The sequence below is a fragment of the Acipenser ruthenus genome, chromosome 12 (genome assembly GCF_902713425.1).
Source record: "Acipenser ruthenus chromosome 12, fAciRut3.2 maternal haplotype, whole genome shotgun sequence".
NCBI lineage: Eukaryota > Metazoa > Chordata > Actinopteri > Acipenseriformes > Acipenseridae > Acipenser > Acipenser ruthenus.
Genome location: NC_081200.1, coordinates 3521984 through 3546866, shown reverse-complemented (window position 1 = coordinate 3546866; position 24883 = coordinate 3521984). Strand labels below are relative to the sequence as shown.

Sequence of the window (24883 nt, the reverse complement as noted above, 5' to 3'; positions counted from 1 at the left end):
GTTTGTAGCTAATGGTAAATGACAGGTTAGTGCACTTCTCTCCCATCCCTTCAGATAAGCAATACATATCGGATGATTTGATTTCCACTAGGACAAAAAAAACCTGTCAAATAGACAGACTTTATCAACCCCTGATTGTGACAGTTACTGTAGATGTGTATTTCTAAATGGCTTCCATCACTTTGTTTCTGTTACACTACTATCTCTGCTAGCTATAGCCGTCCATCTTCAGGGATGGTAATTAGATTCTCATTTCAAGTCGGTTTGATCAGTTTCCTAATGTTTACCACAAGTTTTTAATGAGACACCTGAGCTTGTTGCCTATGCACCCTGTCTAATCAAGCTTATATTAAAACTGGGAGTAGGTGTCTTATTTCCATCCCTGCATCTTGACACAGCATTGAATCCAGCTCTGCTGAAACATGTTGAGCAGTAACCTGAAAGCAGAGAGATTTTAAACATGCTTGGCGTGATCACGCACAGAAAAGCCAACAAGAGGCATTAGATCTGATCCCTGAATAATGTATGAATGTCCAGCTTGCAGCTGGTTTAACAGTCATGTTTGTTCCTTTACCCAGGTAGCAAGAAGGACAACATTATTTATTTATTTATTTATTTATTTATTTTTGGTCATCGAATTTCTCCTCCTTGCTAACTTCAGTTTTAGAGGTCAGATAATGGGATTATAGACACCGTATTCCATATCCATATTGGTAATGTGAAATGAGCTGCATAAGCCATCGATTTGTATGGGGGTGTGCAGGGAAAGGAAAAGCTCCTTCTGTAACATGACCTTGCAAGTGAAATGAGTGAATACAGAGCGGGCTCTCGAGGTGCGGAGCCACGTCCCAGAGTGCTGCAGTAATTCAAGCTTTGCACAGACAGGCAAGCTGCTTAGAACTATCCAACGCCAGGTAATTGGTAATTAACACTGTTGCCTGTTCTAGTTAATTGTAGAAGAAAGCTGGAGAAGGTACAGTAGGAGGGCAGTTGTACCAGTTGGCTACAATAGTAGTTACTCTGATTTTTCAAAAGTAAAGCAAGACAGTTGAATGTCCTAACCAGTGAACTACAGTACACGGTATAATAAAATAGGGTTAAAATAGAACTGATCGCGACTGCCTCAAGTGGTTAGTGTCTCTCTGGCTCTGTGGGTATTTATGCTGCTCAGTAAGGCTTGGCAGCATTTTGGGGGCTCAGTCTTGATAAGCCTATTAATCTGGCTGTGCCCATCTTCCCTCCAGCAGGAGCTTTAAGTGAAGGCTGCTAAGTCTAGTCTGTGCCTCTCTATGGTGAACCTTTTTTCGGAGCACGTATTTGTTCAAAGGTTAAGCATTTTTGATTTTTTGCCCTGGAAAGCATAGATTCAGGTTCTGAATGAATCACGATGATGGTCTTTTGTTTTAAGCAAAAACAAGTTTGCAGAGGATTGGGAATTTGGATCCACTTCCCTGGTCTGCTAATATTTTACAAGATAAATTAATCTTCCATGTGGCCAAGGAGCTAACATGCTGAAATACAATTCACATGCCAGTTTCTTTAAAATTGTACATGTAAAATGTATCACGTGTTAAGTTCTATGGAAATGTTTAGATTGATTTGAGTGTGTGTGTGTGTGTGTGTGTGTGTTTTTAATAGGCAATATACAGATTTCCTAGCCTGAAAAGAAGATTTAAACAAAAAAAAATCATTTTGAAAAGGAGATAAGATGTAATTGATTTGATTGTGTGTGTTATTTATTTATTTTGTCAGGTTTTCTCAAACACTTTTTCTGCCTTCAACCTCATTGGATAGCTTGAATCATCCATTAGTTGCTGATTTGCGTCGGGTCAGACTGCAGGAGCAGGGTGCATTCCTGTTTTAATGTCTGCAAAGAAGTACAAAACCACTTCATTGTTCCGATGTGTCTGTCACAATGAGAGTGATGGTGACTGGAATACTTTGCATTCAAAGTCCACTGACCCCCTTTTTTTTTTTTTTTAATCCAGCTATGCTTCTGCATACAAATTTTGTAATCTGAAGCAGACTTTTTTTCATTTTATTTATTTTATTGTTTTTGAGAAATACTTTAAAAGTTATGCTGGGGATTGAGGTATGGTGTTTTGATCAATCCCAGTAAATACACACTCTACTGTATGATTTCTGTACAGTCAAAATGGGTACAGTCAAGACTTGGCTATATGCCATGCTTGGAGGGTATGACCTTTCATGATTGGCTGAAGTGTCACTCTGCAAATTACCTGCCTAAGAAAGAGGGACATTGTCACCAAGTTTCTTAGAAGGCACCTCTTTTGTAGAGCAGCCAATGTTTTTATAAGCTGTTAACCTTCACTGCAAAACTTGTGTGCGTCCTAGTCTGCAGAGGAATTTAATTCAAATATATACAACTGAGTGAATTAAATAACATTGCCAAGCCGAATGGTGAAATATCTAAATATGGCCTGTTTTCATAATGTGAGAAAAAATAATGTGATCCCCACACAATACCACATTACTGTAAATGCATTTGCCAATAACCAAGAGATTATCTGCCTTCTATTGTAGTTGAGCCTTGAGCAGATGAATCTTGATCCGAGATTTGCCAAATTTAGTCTAACTTTCCATTTTCAATCGCAATCCCTCCTAATGAGGAACTGTCTCTAAAGTCCCCAAACTCATCCCATTTTCAAGCCACTCCTGTGCATTGAAATGCAACCCTTCCCTCCCCTCTCTTCCCCCCCCCCCCCCCTTCTGGGATGAACAATGGGGAACTGTGATATCACCATGAAGGCTTCATTTTGTCATCTGGACCTGTCCATGTGCACCAATGAAAGTGCATCTGAATTAATCCGCTCTACGTGATCTGCAGCAGAGTGGTTCTTTGCCATGTAGGTCATTACGTTTCAGATCTAGTAATTGGTACCTTTTACTTGACAGTGGTCAGATCTTGGGGGTTTCCAGGTTAATTTCTAACACCTGCAAATCTTACAGCACCGCCTTTTATCGCTTGCAAGGTGGTCATTTATTATGGTGTGTCCACAACCATGTACTGCTTTTATATTTCCAATTTAGGCTTGGCATCATCAGAGCTGGACTGGAGTTTGAAGTGTCAAGACATACTATTTTTTTCATTTCCATTGGTTCTGCTTGTACTTTTTGAGATTTGAAGGCAAAATGAAACTGACACATTTCAAAACACTTGCATCATACAGGGAGATGATGCACAGAATATCATTTCTTTGCCGGGCTCGGTTTGACAAGTTTATGAGAGCAGTCTTGAGAATAGAATATTTATATTTCTTTGTGTACATTTTAATATTTAAAAGATGTCTCTCCCAGACTCTTCAAATTTTAAAACATTTTAATGTTTTTTGCCGAACCCGTATACATATCTTGCCTAAAAATGCACAAACGTGATCATTTACACTGAGCTTTCCATGCTGTGGAAAAACAGTGTGCAGCTGTGTTGACGAATGGAGGGTTTCAATATTTTGCAACACAATAAAACAAATCTCCTGTTTTTTTTTTTTTTTTTTTTAAAGAAAAGCCCCTTTTTACTGAAGAACTCCCATAGGTCTCGTCTCAGACCAGATTCATGTGGGAAGAAACTAATCTGAAACTCTGTACTGTAGCAAAGTCCCCTGGCTTTACATGTTTCTGTACTCTGAATGCACACATTGTGAAATTGCTTCCATATTTCAAACTCATGTAAGCTTTCCGTTTCAGAATAATTTCTTTCCACGGCCTAAATTCCGGCAAATAAAACCATCTCCAGCCAACTTTGTTTGCAACGACAGAACCATACAGCATTGAATTGAATCTCTTCAGTCTTTGGACAAAGAAGACTACGCAGTGATCTGATTCAAGCATTCAAAATTCTAAAAGGTATTGACAATGTCGACCCAGGGGACTTTCAATAAGCTACTAACAACCAAACGAGGAAGATGGGCCGAATGGCCTCCTCGTTTTGTAAACTTTCTTATGTTCTAATAGCTGAGTGGCTGACCTGTGTGTGTTCAATCTCTCATTGGATATGGTTTGGTCTCAATGCTTGAACTAAATAGGATATTGATAGGAAAATCTTGTTTTCGGTGTTTAATATAAAGAATCCCATACTAAATACAGCGCTGGAACTTTTTTTTTTTTTTTTATTAAATCCATCCAAATGAAACATGAACATGACCTTGCATGTGCAGCTATTGCCAGATATGGGTAAAAGGGGCATACTGCTTGCTTCCTTCCATCTACAGCCAGGTCGATAACTGCTGAAACGAGGCCTCTTCTGGGTTTAATGATGTAACTCTACCTCATGATATTGAAGCTCTTTGGGAGGAAGGAAGAATGGATTGGAGAGGTATTCTTACCAGCCATTTACTCTTGATCTAATTTTGGCTTCATTCAGTGACCAGAGTATTAGTATCTGTCAACATGCTTTCCAAATATCCAGTTATAAGCTGCTTCTAACTACAGTAGGATATTCAGACTGGGGAATTTTAAAGTGTCTTCTGTTTTAAAATGAAAGCATTATTTCTTAGACTTTTATGGCCTGTGTAGAAAGGGTTGGTTTGGCTTGTAACCTAATTTTTCACAGTGGTGTTTTCTGAAGTGTAGTGCAATATGCTCAGTCACTGCAGTCTTGATAGGCTCTCTACTGAAGTGCTCGTGATGACCTTTGAAATAACTGGTGCACATTGTATTAAGATCAGCAAAGCTGATGTCACTCTGCTAGGTCCTGGAAACCATGACAACAAGGCATTGTATCCATTGCCTATTTCAGGTTTGGTTTAAATTGCAGACAATGTCAGGTCTCGATGCTTTCCAACAAAATATTACATATGTACCCTACCACAAGCCAGCTTTTCTGTATTATGTCAAAGCTGAAGTCTTATTTTTTTAGTTTGTGTAAACTAAAGTAAAATTTAGATATTTTTTATTTTTTGCAATGTGAATATCAAAAGTTGTTGGCATTAATTTACATTATGGATTAGTCATTGTTGCATTACTTAGGTATGTATTAATTTACTTATTTCTAGACATGTGTAACTATGACATTTTAAAATGATGCAAAAAAAAAAAACCCCAAAAAAAGACACACTCTATAGCGAGATTACAGTGCTATACATGCCTTTTACTGCCAGAGGCCTGGGTTCAAATCAAGCTTGCATATCACAAGTGTAATGCATTTATTAGTCTTTCTACAGTGGTCCCTCAACAGCAGACTGGAGGCCCTTGTGAGGAGTCTACAGTTTGTGCTGTCTCTGGTCTGTGCAGAAATACAGTAGATAGTCAGTGCTGCCAGTTCAATGTGTTTCATGAGCACCAACATTTAATATGTTTTAATAAAATGATAAATTGCACCATCAGCTGTCCTTGTATGTGCTTGCAGTTCAAAAGGCAACGTGGAAGTTGAGAGGTCATGTCACCCAGGGTGGACCCTGACGAGAATGATTCCAGATGAAAGCTCTTGGTTTTTCCACCCCACTCTGACCCAGGGTGGAATAAACAAACCCTGCAGCGAGGTGGTGAAAGGTGGCACTAAAACAACTTCTAGCAGCCGCTTCCTGTCTGAGTAGTTGGGGTATTTTTGTGGTTTTTTTTTTTGCCAACTGTAGATACAGCTGTCGGTTTGAGCTTCAGATTTAAACTGGTGAACTCCTTTACTTTGTTCTCATTGGAAGCAGTAGTTGAACTGGACCATCAGGTTACTTCAGACCAGAAATCTCCAATGTCTTGCATTGCTCTGGGCAGCTTGGACTATAATTGTGTAATCTGATGCTAGAGTGCAGTACATCAACAATTAAGAAGGGGTTTTGCCAGTGTGTTTTTGCATACTTTTATTTCATTTTTGAATTTAAGGTTCACTGTGGCATAATACCATACAATCATTTTATGGCACTGTTTTCTTTTAGAATAGAATAGTTTCTTATCTAATTAATTGTATAATACAGTTGTGTTTAAATTGCTACGGTACCAACCAGCCAGTTCAAGTGATTCGTAACCGTGTGGAGAGATGATTAAGTACATGTTTTATATGAGTGATCAGTTTGAAATGCTTTGCTAAGAATAACTGTGCCTTTTCCTGAAAAGAACAGTTGAACAGTATTTTCCACATTCCATTGTTGTGAAGACAACCAGAGAGCTCGGTGTGTTTTACACGTTGCTAGGTTTGGAATTCTGAAAACAACCCATACTGCTACAGCGAGACCTAAAGCAGATGCATTTAATATCCCCTACTGGGATTGCATATAGTGGAAGTGCCTATACACATAACCTACGGACAGGATGTCAGTTTTACATATGTACTGCATGGAGAGCTGCGAGTGCAGTAACTTGGTGAAGATATTCTTTAGTAACTGAACTGAGTTTATGGAGAAACACATCCATCAGTATGTATGTATGTATGTATGTATATGTATGTTGCATAAACTATTTTAAATGTGCACAGTCCATTTACTGTGCCTTATTGATCTGGCTTGGAACAAATAGTTTAGACAAGCAGTGTGGAAGTGTTGTGGTTACAACACGTTGTAGTGGAGAGTGGTGTGTACTAAATTATTTCCTTTCTATATTCAGAGTGTAGAAATTGTCCATTGAATTATTGATTTGTTTTTTTTTTTTAAATGTTCTGCTAGCTGCTGCTGCTCAAGGTCACTTTCATAAGCGAGATCAGTGAGTTAATCTGTTAATGTATTTTTACATCCCCACCCATTCTGTCCAGTGTGTGTGGTGTTTTTTTTTTGTTTTGTTTTTAAACTCCATCTAACAATCCTAAGGATCTTTAGAAACTGCACTTTGAAGACCTTAGTCATTAATAAATTATATATATATATATATATATATATATATAATATAAAAATATATATTTGAGCCCTGTGATTTGGTATTCACTTTTGATGTTCTGTGTTTTTGTACTACTTCATTAATTGGAAGAGTGATGCATTTAATTTGCTGTGAAGTCTATTCAATTACTGCATTGGAGCTTCCCCACAAGGTCCTGACCTTTTAATGTTAATTACAAGTGCACAGCAGCCGTGATGGAAGCTATATACTTACTGAATTGCAGACGGCTTCATATTTAAAGAAATGTATTTTGTAATCTGGGATAACTACAAATCTATACCACGAATCTCCAGATTGTATTTCTAGGTAGAAACCTAGACATTCTTCACATAACTTTTTTTTTTTTTTACATTTCTGGGGCTGTACTTGCAGAAGTTGGAATGGGATGGAACTACATTAGTGATGTCAAGGTTAATGAAGGGGGCTCATTAAGGGCACGAATGCCTGCAAGGCTTTGACATTGTGGTTTTCAAATAAATGTGTAATTTCAGGGTAAGAGCTCTTCAGAAAGTACTACATTCTGTTGTGGTGATAATGAGTCATCCCTGGAAAGGTTGATGTGTGTAATGTATACCTCTGCGCTGCCATACCACAGCATTGCAGATTCAGTGTATCCCCCCACTTTCCTACTTCACCTGGCTCTTCAGTGTGGATTGATTAAAAGCTGCAGTAATTCCCTGAAGCTGGGTGAATTAGATGCTGAGGCTGTCTGGCAAACAGCTGGGCTCTAGCATGCAAGTGACAGCATTGTGATCTCTTTTTCTTTTTCTTATCACTTTTTAGAATGCATCTCATGTGCTTGAAGGAGTGTGAAGCATTTATTAGACACGCTCAGATCTCCGCGTGGAAAGTTTTCAGGCAGTTTTAAAAGTGCTGTTTAGGAGTAAGAAATGTTCTAATCCAGAGCCCGTGAAAAGCATGTTAATGCCGAACCCAACAAGATTCGCACGCAAACTGCTGTGTTTCTAATGTATTCATTTCTTAACCACGGGAGAGAGGACGGGGATGTGGGGGGGACTATTCTTGTGGCATTTAATTACCTGATGTGTTTTGTTCCTCCTCTCCGAGAAGGAAAACAGCTTGGTTAATCAGTAACTTTATTATCCCCTGTGTCATTTTTAAAACGAATTCTAAAATGACAAACCGCTTTGGCACCACACATTTCTCTCACTGAAGACTGGGCAAAACACTCCCCTTAATAAAAATAAATAAATAAATACACATTTTAGAGATGACATTTGGCAATGATGCTAAAAGCTAGAATATAAAAAGTGAATAAGTAATTCTTTTGCCGTTTTTATATTTTGTCTTTTACAAGTTGAGACACTTCTAAATTTAATATGTATCAAAGTGATTTTAATGTATTAGCTTTTATTCACCATTAAAAATGAAAGTCCAACTTGGGTAAAGTGCTGGAGATTATTTCAACATTCTGGTGAGTCACTTTTATCTGGGCCTTCAAACTAACAAAACTGTCGGTTAGAAAATAAATAAATGACTTTTTTTTTTAATGGATTTATAAATATTCACAGTCCAGTGGGGCACTGCCAGCAGGCTCTGCCAATTTCCAACCCTTGCAAGATTTTAATGGGAACCAAGGGACTGTCTGCAAGGAGCCATTCTAGACAGCTGGTGATACAGATTTACAGTAATGGGATTATGAAGCCCTGATTACAATATAGATGATGTGTAATAGAACCTTTTACGTTTTATCTTGTGTATGATTTTTAAAAAATAAATGGTTTACTGTTCACTGAAGTAGCATCCTGTGATTGTAAACGGATGGCAGTATCATATGATATCCTTCTTGAAACATGCTGGATGTAGTTTCAAAACTGAAAATCAACAGGGTGGCGTTGTGTTTAAGTGTCTGGATATCCTGTTTTCTTGATTTTAATGAAGCTGGAGGAGGGTGCAGATGGTGATTTTTTGTTTCATGTATTTTTGTATCTTCTGAAATGGGAGAGGGGAGGGGGTTTACAGTAATTTTATATTAGCAACCCTTTAAAAAGGTTTTAGTGGCAAAGAAGAAACCAAATGGCCCTAAAACAGAAGAGCGGTAATGATGAGTGGAAATAATATGCAGGAGAGGAGCTGTTTTTAGATGTAGGTCTTTGTTTTAAACATGATTATTATTTTTTTTTTATTTGTTTATTTAGCAGACGCCTTTATCCAAGGCGACTTACAGAGACTCGGGTGTGTGAACTATGCATCAGCTGCAGAGTCACTTACAATTACATCTCACCTGAAAGACAGAGCACAAGGAGGTGAAGTGACTTGCTCAGGGTCACACAATGCGTCAGTGGCTGAGGTGGGATTTGAACCGGGGACCTTCTTACAAGCCCTTTGCTTTAACCACTGGACCACACAGCCTCCTATCTATAACAGACATAACTGGTGGTTTTTGTAGCAATCCTGCAGAGTGTGTGAGTGTGTGTGTGTGTGTGTGTGTGTGTGTGTGTGTGTGTGTGTGTTTTTACAGCAGGGGTCTGAGTTTTTGTTTAAATATTCATTGTGGAGTGTGTGTTTTTTAATATGCTTTAGCGGATTTTAATTTAAAAGAACGCTTAAACAAGCTTCAGCATTGGGCTGCATTGTCGACCTTTTTTAAAGGATGTTGTTCAGGCAGGACTGGCCTGAAAGGATGACGTGAGGAGGTGCCGGCTCATGAATCAAAATACCAGTTCAAAGAGAGCCTGTCGGAGGGTGTCCTCACATCTTCTCTGTGGGGTTAGAAGTCTCCTCTGCAAGCCAAGCAAACCACGGTGGTGAAGTTCTGGCAGGTCAGGTTTTAGTGACAGATCACGTTGGTCTGTCACTATGCTCTTAAACACACAGCAGTGAAAGCAGGATGGGTTTATGAGGCTGGGGTCTTGAGTGGTTGCAGGCTCTATTGAAAATGCTGTTTTATGGAAGGTTTGGGTGTTCTGTGCTACACATGTGAAAGAGTTATAACTACATTATACAGTATATTCCATTGATTGCATGATCATTACTATAGTACCACTTTAATTAAGTAGTATTGTGATGGGCCGCTCCTAAATAGGTTAACAAGAACTTCAGTAATCTACAATAGGAGGCTGTGTGGTCCAGTGGTTAAAGAAAAGGGCTTGCAACCATGCACATCTGTTTTGAAATTTTACCATTTAATTTGCAGTTTACATGTTTCAACTTGTGTTTTTAAATGAATGAAATACAACAAGACTGCTGATTCTCTCACTCCGACTTCTCCCGGATTCAGAACGCTACTGAGGGCTACGTACTTGTAAACAGAGAAGCTCAAACAAAACAATTAGGGCTTTTCTTGTTATACTCGGTAAACCGATGAGAGATTTTAGTCTGTTCCCGCAAATTACCGCAAAGATTTTGCCCACGCAGTCCCACCTGCAATGAAGTAATTTTATCCCACTCCCGTTAACCTGTTTGTCCTGCTGCAGGGCTGTGATCCCCTTCAATAGCTACCCCCACTGCATATGTACATCGTGAACCATCGATCTGCCGAGGGGCTGGAGAGACTGTAGACAGCTCGTCTGCAGGATATATAATCATAAACACACTTTATGTTCTTTTAACTGTTTTAGAGCGGAGGTCTGACTCGCAAGATTTAATAGTTTATTCGACTTGCTTATTAATTAAATACCATTCCAGCAATGAAGATGAGGACATGTAGAAATTCAGCACTACTGAAAGTGAAGGGTTTGTGCTGCATATAGGTTTCACCGAGGACACTTTGCCAGTTTCTCCTAATGTGTTGTTAAAACACTCCAGGACTGTGACACTCAAACGGAAAGCAGGCACTGTACTGTAACACTGAAGAGTGAGCATTCATTAATTAGTGATGAATCTGTGAAAAAAAGCAGGTCACCCCATTTAAAAAAAATAAATAAATTAGTGGTCACAATATTGTGTATTTTGTTCAGTGGATTATTATGGTTGAGAGAATGGAAGTCTCTTGGATATTTCAAATGACATTACAGTATAAATACAATGCAGTGGTTTATGATTTAATGTATCGCATATGAAATGTCCCCAGATTCTCTCAAGGTTTTTTTTTTTTTCTAACTTGTTACCCAGCTGTCCCATTCACTATTCATATAACTGCTGGCATCGATATGAATTATTTGGTATCGTTTTTGAAAAGCACTCTCCAACTAATTAAAACAGTACTTTGCTGTCATAAACATCCTTATTTCCTATGGGGGCAATATTCTCCAGTCGTGTCTGCTCCTAAACAGGACATTAATTTGCACTGGCTCCTTTTAAGGAATTGGACTGTACTTGGGTTACAGCAAGAAATACATAATAGACACTCCATGACGCTGTTGTGGTTAAAGTACATTGTCACAGTCTTTGGAGATGTGTGCAGTTTCAGGCACAGTCTGACATTTGCAGTACTGAAGCACTAGAGTTTATATCATTATAAAGCAATTCAAATATGTTTTTATTCTGCTGCAGTCTTTCTTGTCCGTTTTCTTTTAAACATTTTTTATTTGTTGTCCCTGCTGATCAAGTCCTGCCTCGTGTCAAGTGCTGCTACATGAAAGGATGCTTTTTTTTTTTTTGTCTAGTTTTATGATGATGTCGGTGCCAGTCTGTCAGTATCCTGCTTTAGCCGTCTGCCTGCAGCAGCAAGCCAGCACAGATAGCCAGGATCATGAGTGCAAGACGAGATTGCATTGGTAACGTTTGACTGGTCTCATTGGAGACCCCAGCTTTTCCTTCTGAAAATATAAAATATAAACTTGCAGCACTTTTTTGCCTTTTTACATTTGTCAGCTGCTTCATTTAAGTCTGATTTGAGCTGGCTATCTTAATGTAAACATAAACAAATATACAAATACATTAAGACTGTTGGCGCATATTCTGTCTGGCAGAAACTTGTGAGTTTTGTGTGTGGGATAAAAACATAAATACACACCAGTTAATAATAATTTGCACTGTTGACTGCATGTGCAGCAGTCCAAAAGGAGAAGGGGTTGCATGATTTGATATTGTAATTTATTCCTTTTAAAAGAAATCTGAAATATTAGTAAGCTTCGGAATGTTAACATGAAGTGCATTGAGAATTTCAAAACAACTGCTTTTAAAAGTAAAACCTTCTGTTGTTTTATGCTTGTACTCGTTTTTAAGGCTGTCGTCTCTAACAAAAAAAAATATACGTAGATCTGTAGCATGTAGTCATAACCCAGCGCAGCTCACCAAGTGCAGCGATTTGACAGCTGGATTCAAATTGTAATGCAGTTTTCAGTCATCTGAGCGCGGCACCCCCAACACAGATCCCAAAGGCGATTTTATTTTTTTATTTTAATTAACTCTCATACAAATCAACACATGGAAAGTAGGGAATTGATTGATGCTTTTGAAGGGCCAAATGGCACTAATAAATAACAGAAATAGACTTTCCATGCTGAAATGAGAACTTTGACCTTTTGCAGACACTGAGGTTGCCTCTGGTTTAGCTGGATGATTTATTAAATTGGGCATCTGGAAAAACAACCAGTATATTTAACTATTTTAAAAGTTCAGCTCTGTGGCAAGGAATCATTACAAACTGTGTTTCTCCAACCCTGGTCGTAGAGAACTACAGCTTCTGTGTTTTGTTTCAGCCAACTGTTACTTAATTGAACCAATTATTGGCTTAATTAGTCAAGATTAACAGGTGTTCCAGATCATTAGCCATTGATAAAATAGACACCTATAAAAGCTGCAGGATTGGGGCACTCCAGGACCAGAACTGTCCAGAGACCTCTGCTGCAGAGAAATGTCCTTAACACCCTCTTTCTTATCTTGTGCCTGAAGTTTAATAATAATCATAGAATCACACTGGACATTCTGCAAAACCTCTATAGAAAACAGTGACGTGTTCTGTTTCCTTTATGATGCTTGGAAGAAAGGAATTCCTGCAATTGAATCTCATTAATATAATGGTGCTGCTTTCTTTGAAAAGGCATTATAATCAATCAGTGCTGTACAGAGAATGTCATATATATTGTATTGGATGTGGGTGGGCGTAACTTGTTTATTACTTACAGTAAATGCCTGACCTTTTTTAATAAAGCTTTCCTGGATACGCTGTACTTCCCTAGATATTAGCCTCTTTACTCAAAGGACTGGGATTACTGTAAATATACAGATACATCTTTCTACAAAGATTAATGCTTTGAATTGTGTGGATCCAGTTAAAACCTCAGCCCCAGTGGAAGCAAAGGTTTTGCATGAAGATTAAAACACAAGCATATCTCCAGGGTTTTTGGCTTCAGAGGCAAAAGTATTGATTGTGTCGGTCAAGCAGTTCTAAACAGCAAATGGAGTTGTGTTCATCATGGCTCACAGCTATTATTAAATGTCTCATAATGATGCTGTTATTGCCTCTGCTTATTTTATATTTTGTTGTTTGTTACGGACAGTTTCAAAATGAGTCTTCAATTAAAACATTTACATGATACATTTGTACTGCACTGGGACTTTAAGCCAGCCATTTTAAAGCAATGCATTCCTATATAAAGCTAAGTGTTGTGCCTTCCTAAAGATCCTAACTAAATACTAATGTCTGTTTATCTACATATGCTCAGTTTCGAGTCTCTACTTCTGTAAATATACCGTAGAACGTTCTGCAAAAGAGTATGTAATTCTGTTTTTAGATTTCATTTTTTAAATCGGAAAGGGTTTGCTTGATCAAGGGCCATCTGCTTTAATCAGTTCCAGACTGATCTGTCTTTTGTCCTTTTTCAAGTACGAGATCAAGGACCATGTCCTCTTAATGAATTTCGACTTTTGCTTGGGAACGCTGTCTGAAATACAACAAACCCCAATACCAGTGAAATAATAAAGTACCTTTTGAGAAATGATTCAGATCCCTGTTGTCATTTAGTGCCTTGTGTAATCTGTTCTTCCTTTCCCTTGTCTCAGCTGGGAGTGGGGAGAACAATCAATAGACTCAATTTTGCAGTGCCCTGGAAGGTGTCAGTTTTTTATCCATGACTTGTTACAGTAGCTCAGTGAGAGCCATGTATTAGTTTGGCGCAGTGTTGACAAACGAAAGGACAGTCACATTCATAATCCCACTGAAATTGCTTGGTGTTTTTGTTGGCAAGCTGAAACTGGTGCCAGACAAAAAAAGTTATATTTTCCACCTTGTTAAATACTGATACATTAATTGTATATCAAATGACCTGTGAGTCTTATAGGTCCTAATTTTGGAATGGGGTTTCAATGAACTTTACTGTAGTGGCTGCTGCAGGGTTGAAAAGAAATCCGGGACGAGGCACTGTCTTCTTTTTTTTATAGGCTGTTTTTAACTTGGATCAGTTTTACAGCCCCATGCTTTGTGCAGCAAGCAGCTTGGACAAAGCACTTAACACATGCCTGCTATTGTGCTTATCCGTTTTTTTGTCTTTTAAGTTAATGGAATTAGAGTTGGTTCTTGGAAATTTAAAGACTGCTATACAGAAACACTGCTGTACAAACCTTTCATGGCGTATGTCATTGTGGATTCCCACTGTGTAAGTGCCCATCAGGAGTTTGCTGGTTTGAGTCCTGGTAGTGCTGCCTTGCCTTTTGTGATCCTGTGCGTTGGGGAGGAGAAGCGGCGATTTTTACCAGCCTTGGTCCTTTCTTCAGGGCCAAGTAGTTTGGTAGCATCAGTTTGGTGAGGTGAAAAAACAGTTATTTGCTTTACGGCAGGAACATCTGTTGCTCTTCTGTCCTTCTGATCAGTCACTGTTGGTTACATTCAAATTGGGTCTAAACCGGCGGGAAAATGTTTGTTTTTAAAAAAGAAAAAAAAACGAAATTGATTTAATCTGCCTTCCTGTCTGCTGAGTGGATACATCATCTTTTTCAATTCATTTTAATTGAATTCCATTCCCACGGCAGTCCTGCTGAACATTTACATTTCTTGGTAACGGATGGTAATCAGGAATGTAATTGTTGGCTTGCTTCTAAATGAGTCCAGTCATTATAAATTATTAAAGTTGCCTGTCTGACCACAGTTGCAGTGTGAGCTCGGTGGCTGATTTTTATTTATTTTTTTTACAGGATTTTCACCATCTGTTGCCAATTAGAGCCTTTTTGCAGGAGAAAACCCAATGAGACATAGCTGTCTGGATTAGACTAAATATTTATTCTTTATTGACTTGTGTGTGTTTTTTGGAAAGGTAACGAGTACAATAAGTTATGTATGAGTTAAGGGCTACTGTACGACTAATGGTTATGTGGAGTTGCTAGAGATTTAATTAGGGCTTCTGTTTTTCGGTTTTTATTAATTGTATTTCTCGGTGCTTATTTTTTAGCTATTTTCGAGTTTTATGTAAATCGTCATCACTCGACTCTCTTGAACATGTTTACCGTTTAGTGAACTATGCCCCTAAGGCTCTTGAAGGTTGTGCATTTAAATCGGTATTCCTCGGACTCAAAAGAATGGCTGTCTGGCTTTAGCTGTTTTTGTGTGATGACGACCTGGGGGGGGCGGATATTTTCTTGATGGGGGTGGGCTATCTGATGTAACCCAGTTCCTGAGTGATGTAAATGGAAATTGTGGAAGTCACTCAAGACAGCTTTTTTAGAATTGGCTTAATTCAGCAGGAAGCTTTTTATACAGGCATAGTCTCTGGATATTTAGCTTGACATTTTATATACCTGTATACTGCCTTGTCGAGATATGGCAAGGCAGAGAAATAGAAGCTGTCCCTGTTCAGTCTCAGATGCATGTATTAAGCTGACAAGGGAAGATAAACTTGTCTGTGAACTGCGCTAGTCGAGCGAAGGCATAATTGTTCCCCGAGAGCTGCAGAATTTATCACTGCTTTTTGTTACGACGGGGTTTGTGAAAGTCCAGGTATTCAGAAGAGCTCTGGATGTAACGTTCTTATTAAGGTTGGCTTGGGGAGAAAATGTGCTTATTTTGGTAATTTAAACTAGGTCCCTTTTCAGTCTCAGTGTGTTTTGCTTTCAACAACGTGTGTTGTGAAAAGCTTTGCAAAGAAACATTTTTAAAAGAGTTCAATAAGCTGTGTCTGTGTTTTACAGTATATGCATGTATCCACTAATGATAGACAGATTTCTCTGTGCCCATTCCTTGCCTGAAAAGTTATCGACTTAATTGATTTGTATAGGTTTCCAACAAGGTTTCCTGTCAAAAAAAACAGCAGGGGTCTAAGTATGTAGGTGGTATGGGTACTCGCTGACACAAGAGGTGGTGAGCCGTCTACCACCTTTTAATTATGTGAACTACAGTTACCAAGGTCTTTTAGAATGTGAAAACCCTAAAGCTGTTCCAGAAAATCTCCTGTTTAGTAATAGCTGTTTATTTAAACATGGGTCAAACTTTGGACTGCCTGTGTGGTTCTCTCTGCAGCAGTAGGTACCAGCTGGGGTTTTATTCATCACTGCTCACATTGAATGGTACAACCCAATTAATCGGAGCAGCTGACCATCCTGTAGATCCTGGCTGGCTTACGATTTAGCCTTGCCATTGCATTTTAGCGAGTTCAGATACTAACCTATAAACTTTTCCTGTTTTCCAGCGGAGCCTCTTCCCTTAATGGACTTGTGCCGGAGATCAGTCCGCCTAGCCCTCGGCAGAGATCGGCTGCAGGAAATAGAATCGCTACCCTTGCCTCAGTCCCTGAAGAATTATTTACAGTACCAGTAAATAAGAAAAGAAGAAAAAAAAACTTCTGGACAAAATCGATGCAAACGATGAGATGACGGAAGCTGTTTACACACGAGTGCTGCTCATCTCTGTGGTGAACACTTGAGTTTTTATTTAATGTGGTGTCGTTCTAAATAAGTATTGGCAGATCTCTGCAGAGCACAATAGCAACTACTTCACTGGAGGCAGGAGTTCGCACACCCTCTGAATCGCTGAGAAGACGTGAACCCTCTGGAGATGCCTGTGTTCTGGATCAGGCCTCTGCTTCCCACGCACAAACACCAGGATGGACTACATTGGAGTAGTAGCTTAGCAAAATATTTTTTCATTCTTCATTGTGGGTCTTTACCACCATTGCAAGACCGTTTTTCTTGTAATTATAGAATATAATATATTACGCTATTACTTTTTTTAAAATTAGAATCCTGCTAGATCTGGCTGGAGCTTAATATTTATTCTGATACATTCAAAGCAAAATGAGTTCCTAGGAAGTTCTGCATGACGACGTCCTTGAATCTGTTCACTACCATGCTATCTTAGACAAATCACCTTTTCAAAGCTTAAGTCTCTCTCTTCTTTGTTGTTTTTTGAACAGTTTAATTTGTATCTTTTTTTTTAATGAGCTCCCTCTTTTTTATTGTGTGTGTGGTTTATTATAATGTTTATTTATCATTTAGAATCAGAGAGATTTTTTTAAAGCTGCTCTCAGTACCCAGGATAATGTCTGGTTTGGAGCTGCACAATAATTCTACTCTATTGTCACTCTATTGTTTTATAAATATATTTTTTAAAGATGCTGCTTTTCTTTTATGGTTTTTTTCTTGTTTAAATCTGCCTGAGTTCTCTGCTTTTTAACTGGAGTCTGTTGGCAGGAAGTTGAATGTATGGACAATGATGCCTTTAGCATATTTTAATGTGAATAAAACGAGTGAATGAAGGAGACCTTTCTCAGTGTATTGTCCATGTTCAGGTACATTTTGCATTAAAATGACACATTACTACTGGGATTAATGTGACACAGGAGTTTATACACATATTAGTAGGTTAAATTACTTCTAAGTTGTGTATCCCTTCAATCTAAATGACAGAAAAAACTCCCACCCGCCATAGTGTGGCGAGTATGGTGCAGCTGGTTTTTAAATGACTCTACTGCTCACCTGTGTTGTAACATGCAACCAAACCTAACAATTTAACATTTTAAAAGACATGTAGGTCATTTCAGAACAATGGGTGTAAACATGGGGGGGGGGGGGAATAAATAATTTTTAAATATATTGTCCGTTCTGTTTAGTAATTTGTAGAAATTGGATTTAATAGTCTTACAAACCATTACACATATAGTATCTTAAAAAAATAATAATAATAATTTCTGACATCTGTTCTGCTTCAGCCTCGGGCCTGCTTCTTTGAAGAATGAACGCCTCCTTGAAGGTCACTGTAACTCTATGTAGAAGAAAGACTTCCAGTTCCTTGCATTTTTGTCTTTTAGTTCTTGACTAGTTTTAAAACGTGTTCTCTTGGGGCAACGGAATTGTTTCAAATAAGCAGACCTCCGTGAAAACAATATACAGATTTTAAATAGCAGATTTTAATTTATGCACTCTCAACTGAATCGTTTGCAGTTTAGACCTTGCATTTTGGCATCTAGCCTTCTATGCAGCTGGAGAAGTTGCTACATTTGTTTTGAGGAGTTGGCGGTGAGATTCCTGTGCGTGCTTCCAAAAAAAAAACTTTTTGCAGCACATGTACAATAAAAGGAATGTTTTTGAAGCATCTGTTGAGAGGAGCTAATTTGTAATGGTCCTTCCACTGGTTCTATTTGATATACCAAATTTCCAGTGTTCTGGAAACTCCTTGTGAGGGAAATCTCCATCACTTTGAACTGTGACCTAAGATGGCTGCCACATTTGTGGTCATACTAGTTACAGATCATCTGGTGAACTTGTTGCTTTAAAAGAACAGAATTTGGTCTTTTTTAATATTCGATTTGTAAAAGCATAAAACCTTTTTTCAGAACAATGGGTGTATATTTGAACAAAGGTGGGTGATTTTGCACTGCTGTGTTAAGTTTCTGACAGTAAGTGACTATCGCTTGGAAGGAGTTGAAAGATACCGTTGTGCAATGAAACTTGATTTGAAGATCTCTTACCATGAGGAAGTGTGCAATAAAAAGGACTTGATTCATTAGATGGAAATTGATTACCATACATAGAGATGTCACGTGCACAGACTTTAATTGTTCTTGGTCCGTGTTGTCACTGGCCAATCGGAGCCCTGTATTTCATGCACCAAATGCAGTTTAGTCCTTCAATGCCCTTCACCTGCCTCGCTGCCTGTGATTTTGTAACATCCATATTCAAAGAGCATGAACAGAAAGCACTTAAACTTTTGAAAGGGTAAGCTTTTACCACCCAGTCCTACAGCTCCTGACCCATGGTGTTTTGTAGTTTGTTCTTCTACAAAGTTATTTATTATTTGTTTATTTAGCAGATGCCTTTATCCAAGGCGACTTACAGAGACTCGGGTGTGTGAACTATGCATCAGCTGCAGAGTCACTTACATTTACATCTCACCCGAAAGACGGAGCACAAGGAGGTTAAGTGATTTGCTCAGGGTCACACAATGAGTCAGTGGCTGAGGTGGGATTTGAACTGGGGACCTCCTGGTTACAAGCCCTTTTCTTTAACCACTGGACCACACAGCCTCCTGTTACAGTGACCACGTTGTGCAATAATGCATACAAGTGACAAGGGCCTGATTTTTCATGAATTTGCAACGCTGGCAGATGCCGTTTTCTGCGCTGCTAAGTGAGGACACAGTACCACAGGAGTCCAGGCACAGCTGGTCACTGAGACTCCACGATGAAAGACTAAAGTTAGGTCCAACAAAGTGCCTGCAAAGGGAAATATACCAGGTATGTAACAGCTCTCATAAGAGAGCCTGCCCTTTTATACAGTGGAAAGATCTCAAGGTGAAGGCTTTGCACTCTAATCTGTCCATGCGGTAGGTTTGAACAGTACATTTTATTTTTTTTGTTTATTTTTATTGTAATACTTTTTTCGCATCAGTGGAAGACAAATGTATTTAACGAAAAACGGTTGACACACACCGAAGACCAACACCTCTGTACTATACAGGTTTTGTTGGCTGATTTTTAGTATGGCCGACTTGTCTTCCACACTGTCTTGTGTTTTTCATTTCTGTGCTGTCTCTCTGCACCTCAGTATAAAAGGCATTGTAACCAGGTTACATCGATGAGTAGTCCTTGTGTTTGACCGCTCCCTTTTACAGTGTGATGAACTCATAACAAAGCACTGTAACTTGGTGAGCCACAATTCTGGGTGTGGAAACATCTGTTTTTACAATGTATGTAATGCAAAGAATATCCAGAAATTATCATAAATCAGTGCTTTTTTACACCATTTTAATGGTGGTGGTGTTTTTTTTTTGGTTTGTTTGTTTTGTTTTGGTTTTTTTTGCATCCCTGGCGTTGGTTCCCAGATTTCATTGTGCTTTGAGAGCTCTTTTATTGTTCATTTCCTTTCTGTATGAGGAAGATGATGTCAATAAAGCACTTAGGTGCTGAGTGTAGTTTCAAGATGGATTTGGGACCAAGACTGCAGCTTTTAAAAGTCTGCAATGCAGTTTGTTTTTGAAATTGCATTAACACCACTCCTTAACTAAAACGCCTAGAAAAATTGAATGTGTTCCTCCTGTACAGAGTTTGTAATCCTTAGAATTATGTTTTTGTGGTGTATAACATGGAAATCCTAGTGAGCAACATCCTATCATGACTGTCAGAAAATGTAATTTAACAAAGACATTTAAGTAAGTCGTCAAAAAAAACCAGTTGAGCCAAATAAAAAACTCGGCTTTTGAAACCAGCTGCTTGCATGTTTTAATTAAAACGCTTAGCAGCAAGCACTAGAAATGAGAAGAAATCCATTGCTGGCATATGATCTGATCTGAAATGCATCCCGACTTGGGTGCAAATTCAGTAATTAGTGAAATTTTAAGCTTTTTGTTAAATTTGAGATTAATTTGTTTCCGGAAATAATTACAGGGAAGTCAAATATGCAGCCTTTCAAATGTTTCATCTCGAAGCTCAAGCTTGTTTTAAAATACAGTAATTTAACAAGCTGCTGCTTTAACCAGTACAAATGGAATCTGTGTTTAACCCACTGTACCACTCGTTTTATCTCACTGGCAGAATTGATTCAGACTGGAGGGGCTAGAATATGTATTTATTGTATGGTTAATTATTTCCATAAACATTTGATTTTACCTCCACTTGGCACAGAGTATATAAGAAAGTAACCTTTGAATGTGTATGGCCCTATAGTTCACCATGATGATGCTGTTATCTCAAACAGGCATTTAATTAGCAATTGCTGAGAATTCATTGTTTCAAACTGACAAGGATACTTGTTCCAGCACTCATCAGTGTCGCTTCTTTTTTTCCTTTTTGAAGTTTAATTATGCTCCTGGCTGACACTGCAGAACATCTCATTTATCGCAAGCAGATGGCTCCAGAGATACCGTACTAACAGGAGGTAAAAAAAAAAAATTAAAAAAAAAAAGCGAGGAAATGGTTTATTCCCTTGTGTATCGAGATTGCAGCCATTGCAACAATGGTCAAGAATGGTAATGTGAAACAACTAGGTTAGATAGTCTATTATCACGGACAGTAAAGCAGGCCCAGGGAATGTTTGTCGAAGGCACATATTCTTAACCCTTTAAATGCATGGACTGCTATATTGCTTTGCAGCCTTTCAATGAGTTAGGATGTTAAATTTTAATGCAATGTACATCGTGGTTTTAAAGCCATTTTATAACTTGGTTGTCATCCTACATTAGTTTAACATGGTTTCCATGGAAATGTGACTGGACTCCATTTAGGTCGAGGGAAACGTAGGACTGTATAAATGCATCATGACAGTCCTTAACACACATGACAGCATGATTGGAGTGGAAGCACATTGTGTATTGGTTAGGTTTAGTGTGACAAATGAGAGGTGCTTTGCTTTAATGGAATTAAACCTTGAAGTGAGCATTGCTTAGGTTAGCTGTAGAATTATGAACGACTAGGAATGAGAATTTGAAGATGGTCAAAATTCAGACATTTTACAACTCAAGCCTACACTGCAGTTTCAAAATTAGCTTTGCAAGTCGCAGTGTTTACAGTGTAACATTTGCCAGATAATCAATAGTCTGTTTGGTCCTTTTTAATGACTGTGTCTAAAGACCAGCAACAAACCAAGTGCTTTGTTGATCCTGACAACTTGCAACACATTAAAATTGTTCTCTGTTACAAGATTGTATTCCATATTCTTGGTTTTGTTTTTTCCCCCAGTTATCCCTGATGGTATTTAAATTTTGACCTTCCAGTGTAGGCAAATTCTCTATTTTGATAATCCCTGGTCCTTTCGATTTGATTACCAGTATTATCAAGATACATAAAATTTGTTGTCAATTTGTTGAAGTAAATAAAGTAAAGAATATACCCCACCAAGTCTTGTATTGTTGATATTGAGGGTGCTTTTAAAGAACCAGAGAATGCTAGACTGCTGAAGAAAACTCCCATAATCTCACTTCTACTGGCTTCAAAATTGCACATGGCAGACAACTGTTTACCCTTACAGTTGTACTGGAAATGAGTAGAAGAATGCACACTACCGGACAATATTAAAGGGCAGAGGTGGCATTTTATACAACCAGTTACATAGTGCATAGGAACACATCTTTCAATGATGCTGGTTCTCTTCTGCTGAAATACACCTGTGGCACATTTCATTTAATGAAAACAAAACAAAAAAAAAGATAGTCTTCATCCTGGGAGAGTTCTGTTAAGAAATGTGAAGTATTTGGGTTATTGGTCCCCAGTCAAGTCTGGAAAAACCTGCACATTCGAAAGCAATTTGTGCAGAACAGACCTAATACCTCAGCCTTATGCTCTTAAGGCACATGTCAAGTTGGAGCGAGGCCAGGAGAAAGCGCACACGCGGTGGTCTGAGCAGGACACACTCAGGGAGGAAAGGAGCCAATCCTTTATAACTTGATACGCTGGAGACCATGTCAGGGCAGGAAACATGAAGAATGGGAAGTTCAAGCATTCAGTGTGCTTTTGGTAAGGTTGTGGGGATACAAGCTCAACACAGACTCCGGACCAAGGTTACCTGCCTTGGAAAAATAAAAGATGATGTTGAACATGTATTGTTGGGGAGACTTACTGTATGCACACACAACCCTGTGCTTTCTCCTCCTGTCAACCACAAGCTACAGAAGCTTTTCTCTCCAGTCCCTGTGTCCTTCCCATCTTCTAGCATCCCTATCTCTGCTGTTCAGTTCTCCGGTCTCATCTTTTGTTGTGTTTAGGTCTACTGTATTTCACATTGTCAGCTTTTACCCAACCTGGAATCCATTTCATGTTTCCTTTGCCAATTCAGGATTTGTTTTCCTTTACAGTGTGTGATAAATGCCAGTACTCTAATAAGCAATGGATTTACAGCACTGGATTTCAAGGTCCTCTCTATCAAGTTAAGTGATTGCCGTTAGTCTCATCTGGAGGGACAACCTTATGATGAAGACATGAGGGAGCATTTTAGTCTCTTTTTCTATTATTATTATTATTATTATTATTATTATTATTATTATTATTATTATTATTTGTATGTTTAGCAGACTCCTTTATGCAAGGTGACATACAGAGACTAGGGTGTGTGAACTATGCATCAGCTGCAGAGTCACTTACAACTACGTCTCACCCGAAAGATGGAGCACAAGGAGGTTAAGTGACTTGCTCAGGGTCACACAGTGAGTCAGTGGCTGAGGTGGAATTTGAACCGGGGACCTCCTGGTTACAAGCCCTTTTCTTTAACCACTGGACCACACAACCTCTCTAGCAAGATTTTAATGAAGTCCCATGCCAATGATGACAAAGAACCTTTTTAGAAGTGGATATCTTTTAAAAAGCAATCAGGCATATATTCAGGTTTAATAATTGAGAGAAACATATGTATGTTCAACCTGTTATTTGAAGATCTTAACAGCTTTTAATAGTTTCTACTGTGGACACATACTGTTGACTTCTTTGTTTGAAACTGCATGCTGACAAAAAATGTTGTTCAGACACTTGAAAATATTACTCAAGGTTTCTGGACTGCTAATCTGAAACGTGCAGGTCTGGTAATTACAGCAGAGCTGAACAATGTTTCTGTGGTGTGGTGCTTTTCTGTCTGATCTGCTGCTCCGTCATCATGCGCAGCAGTTTAAAAAATGTATACCAGTTGAAAGAAGACTATCTAAAATGTGCTTCCCAAGTGAATCCCATAACAAAATGTGGTTTCATTAGATTTCCAGCCTTAAGGAACCTGGATTAGTTTGGACCTGATTTAGACTTAAATGCAATTGACAAACCCGTGTGCTTACTATGAAAGGAAATATGAGAGCCATTTCTACTGTACTGAATGCTGTGGCTCTCTCATCAGAAAGCCCACGATCGTTCCAGGAACAATTATATTTCTTTGCTGGAAGCGTTTTTGTTTTGCTTTTCATTATTCTTTGTAACATGTCCTTTCTTCTAGGTGGCAGCTGAAACAAATTACTCCAACTAATAAACTGCCCACCTGTGTCCTGTAACAGTGTGCAGTAGACTGCCTCCGGCTGTCAGTCCAGCAACCACTGGAGAAGTGTCCAATTCACCCAACCCTTTATCAACAGTGTAGTGGTGAAGGAAGTTTACCGTAATACTGTGAGAGAGAGACCTCTTCTGAAAAGATTTATCTGTCATAAACTAATTGCAAATGTCACATTTATACCTACCCTAGACCTAACATGAGTAATATATTCAATTATTTACTTCTGATTTTGTGTTTTTATTTCTATTCATTGTTTTATTGTTCTGTGGTGAAGTATAGTGTGTTCCATCACTGTGAAGAGAGATGAATTCAGGATAGGCAAGCAGCTGTCCTCAACATCGTGGGAAAACACAGAAAGCTGCACTATATAATTAGTTTTTACACTGTATAACCAAAAAATATCTAGTTATGTTTTTTAATTGTTAGAGGCCAATAATTCTGAAATTAAGCACCACAGGTAATCCATTAAGAAAATCTTGGGATTGAAATGATGTGCCTGGTATGAAATACTGTTTGAAATTCTCTCATCAGTATGGTAAGACTCATGTGCAGTTTGCTGGTGAAATGAATGCCCAAAGAGCCTTAATTTAGTTGTGTCCAGGAAACCACTCCTTTTATTATCTCTTGCAAACAGACAGCCGTTTGACATGGACCCCGCCAAGCCCTGTGTCTCATTATTAGAGAGGACAGTGAAGCTAAGGAGAATGGATCTGTGCATTGTCTCTCTTTATTGATCGTCCGCAACATTGCTTAGCAACCCTGCTTCACTGTACAG

General features: G+C 38.6%; 1 protein-coding gene across 2 annotated transcripts in view; it reads left to right on the top strand.

The window, feature by feature from the left end:
* Positions 1-17413, top strand: part of LOC117416965 (SPRY domain-containing SOCS box protein 4-like) — a 58947-nt gene extending 41534 nt beyond the window's left edge. For both annotated transcript variants that reach the window (XM_034028484.3, XM_034028485.3), the window contains exon 3: positions 16344-17413. In XM_034028484.3, coding sequence (XP_033884375.1) covers positions 16344-16471 — 128 coding nt within the window. In that variant the 3' untranslated portion in view covers positions 16472-17413. The remainder of the gene's footprint in view (positions 1-16343) is intronic.
* Positions 17414-24883: the final 7470 nt, after the last annotated feature.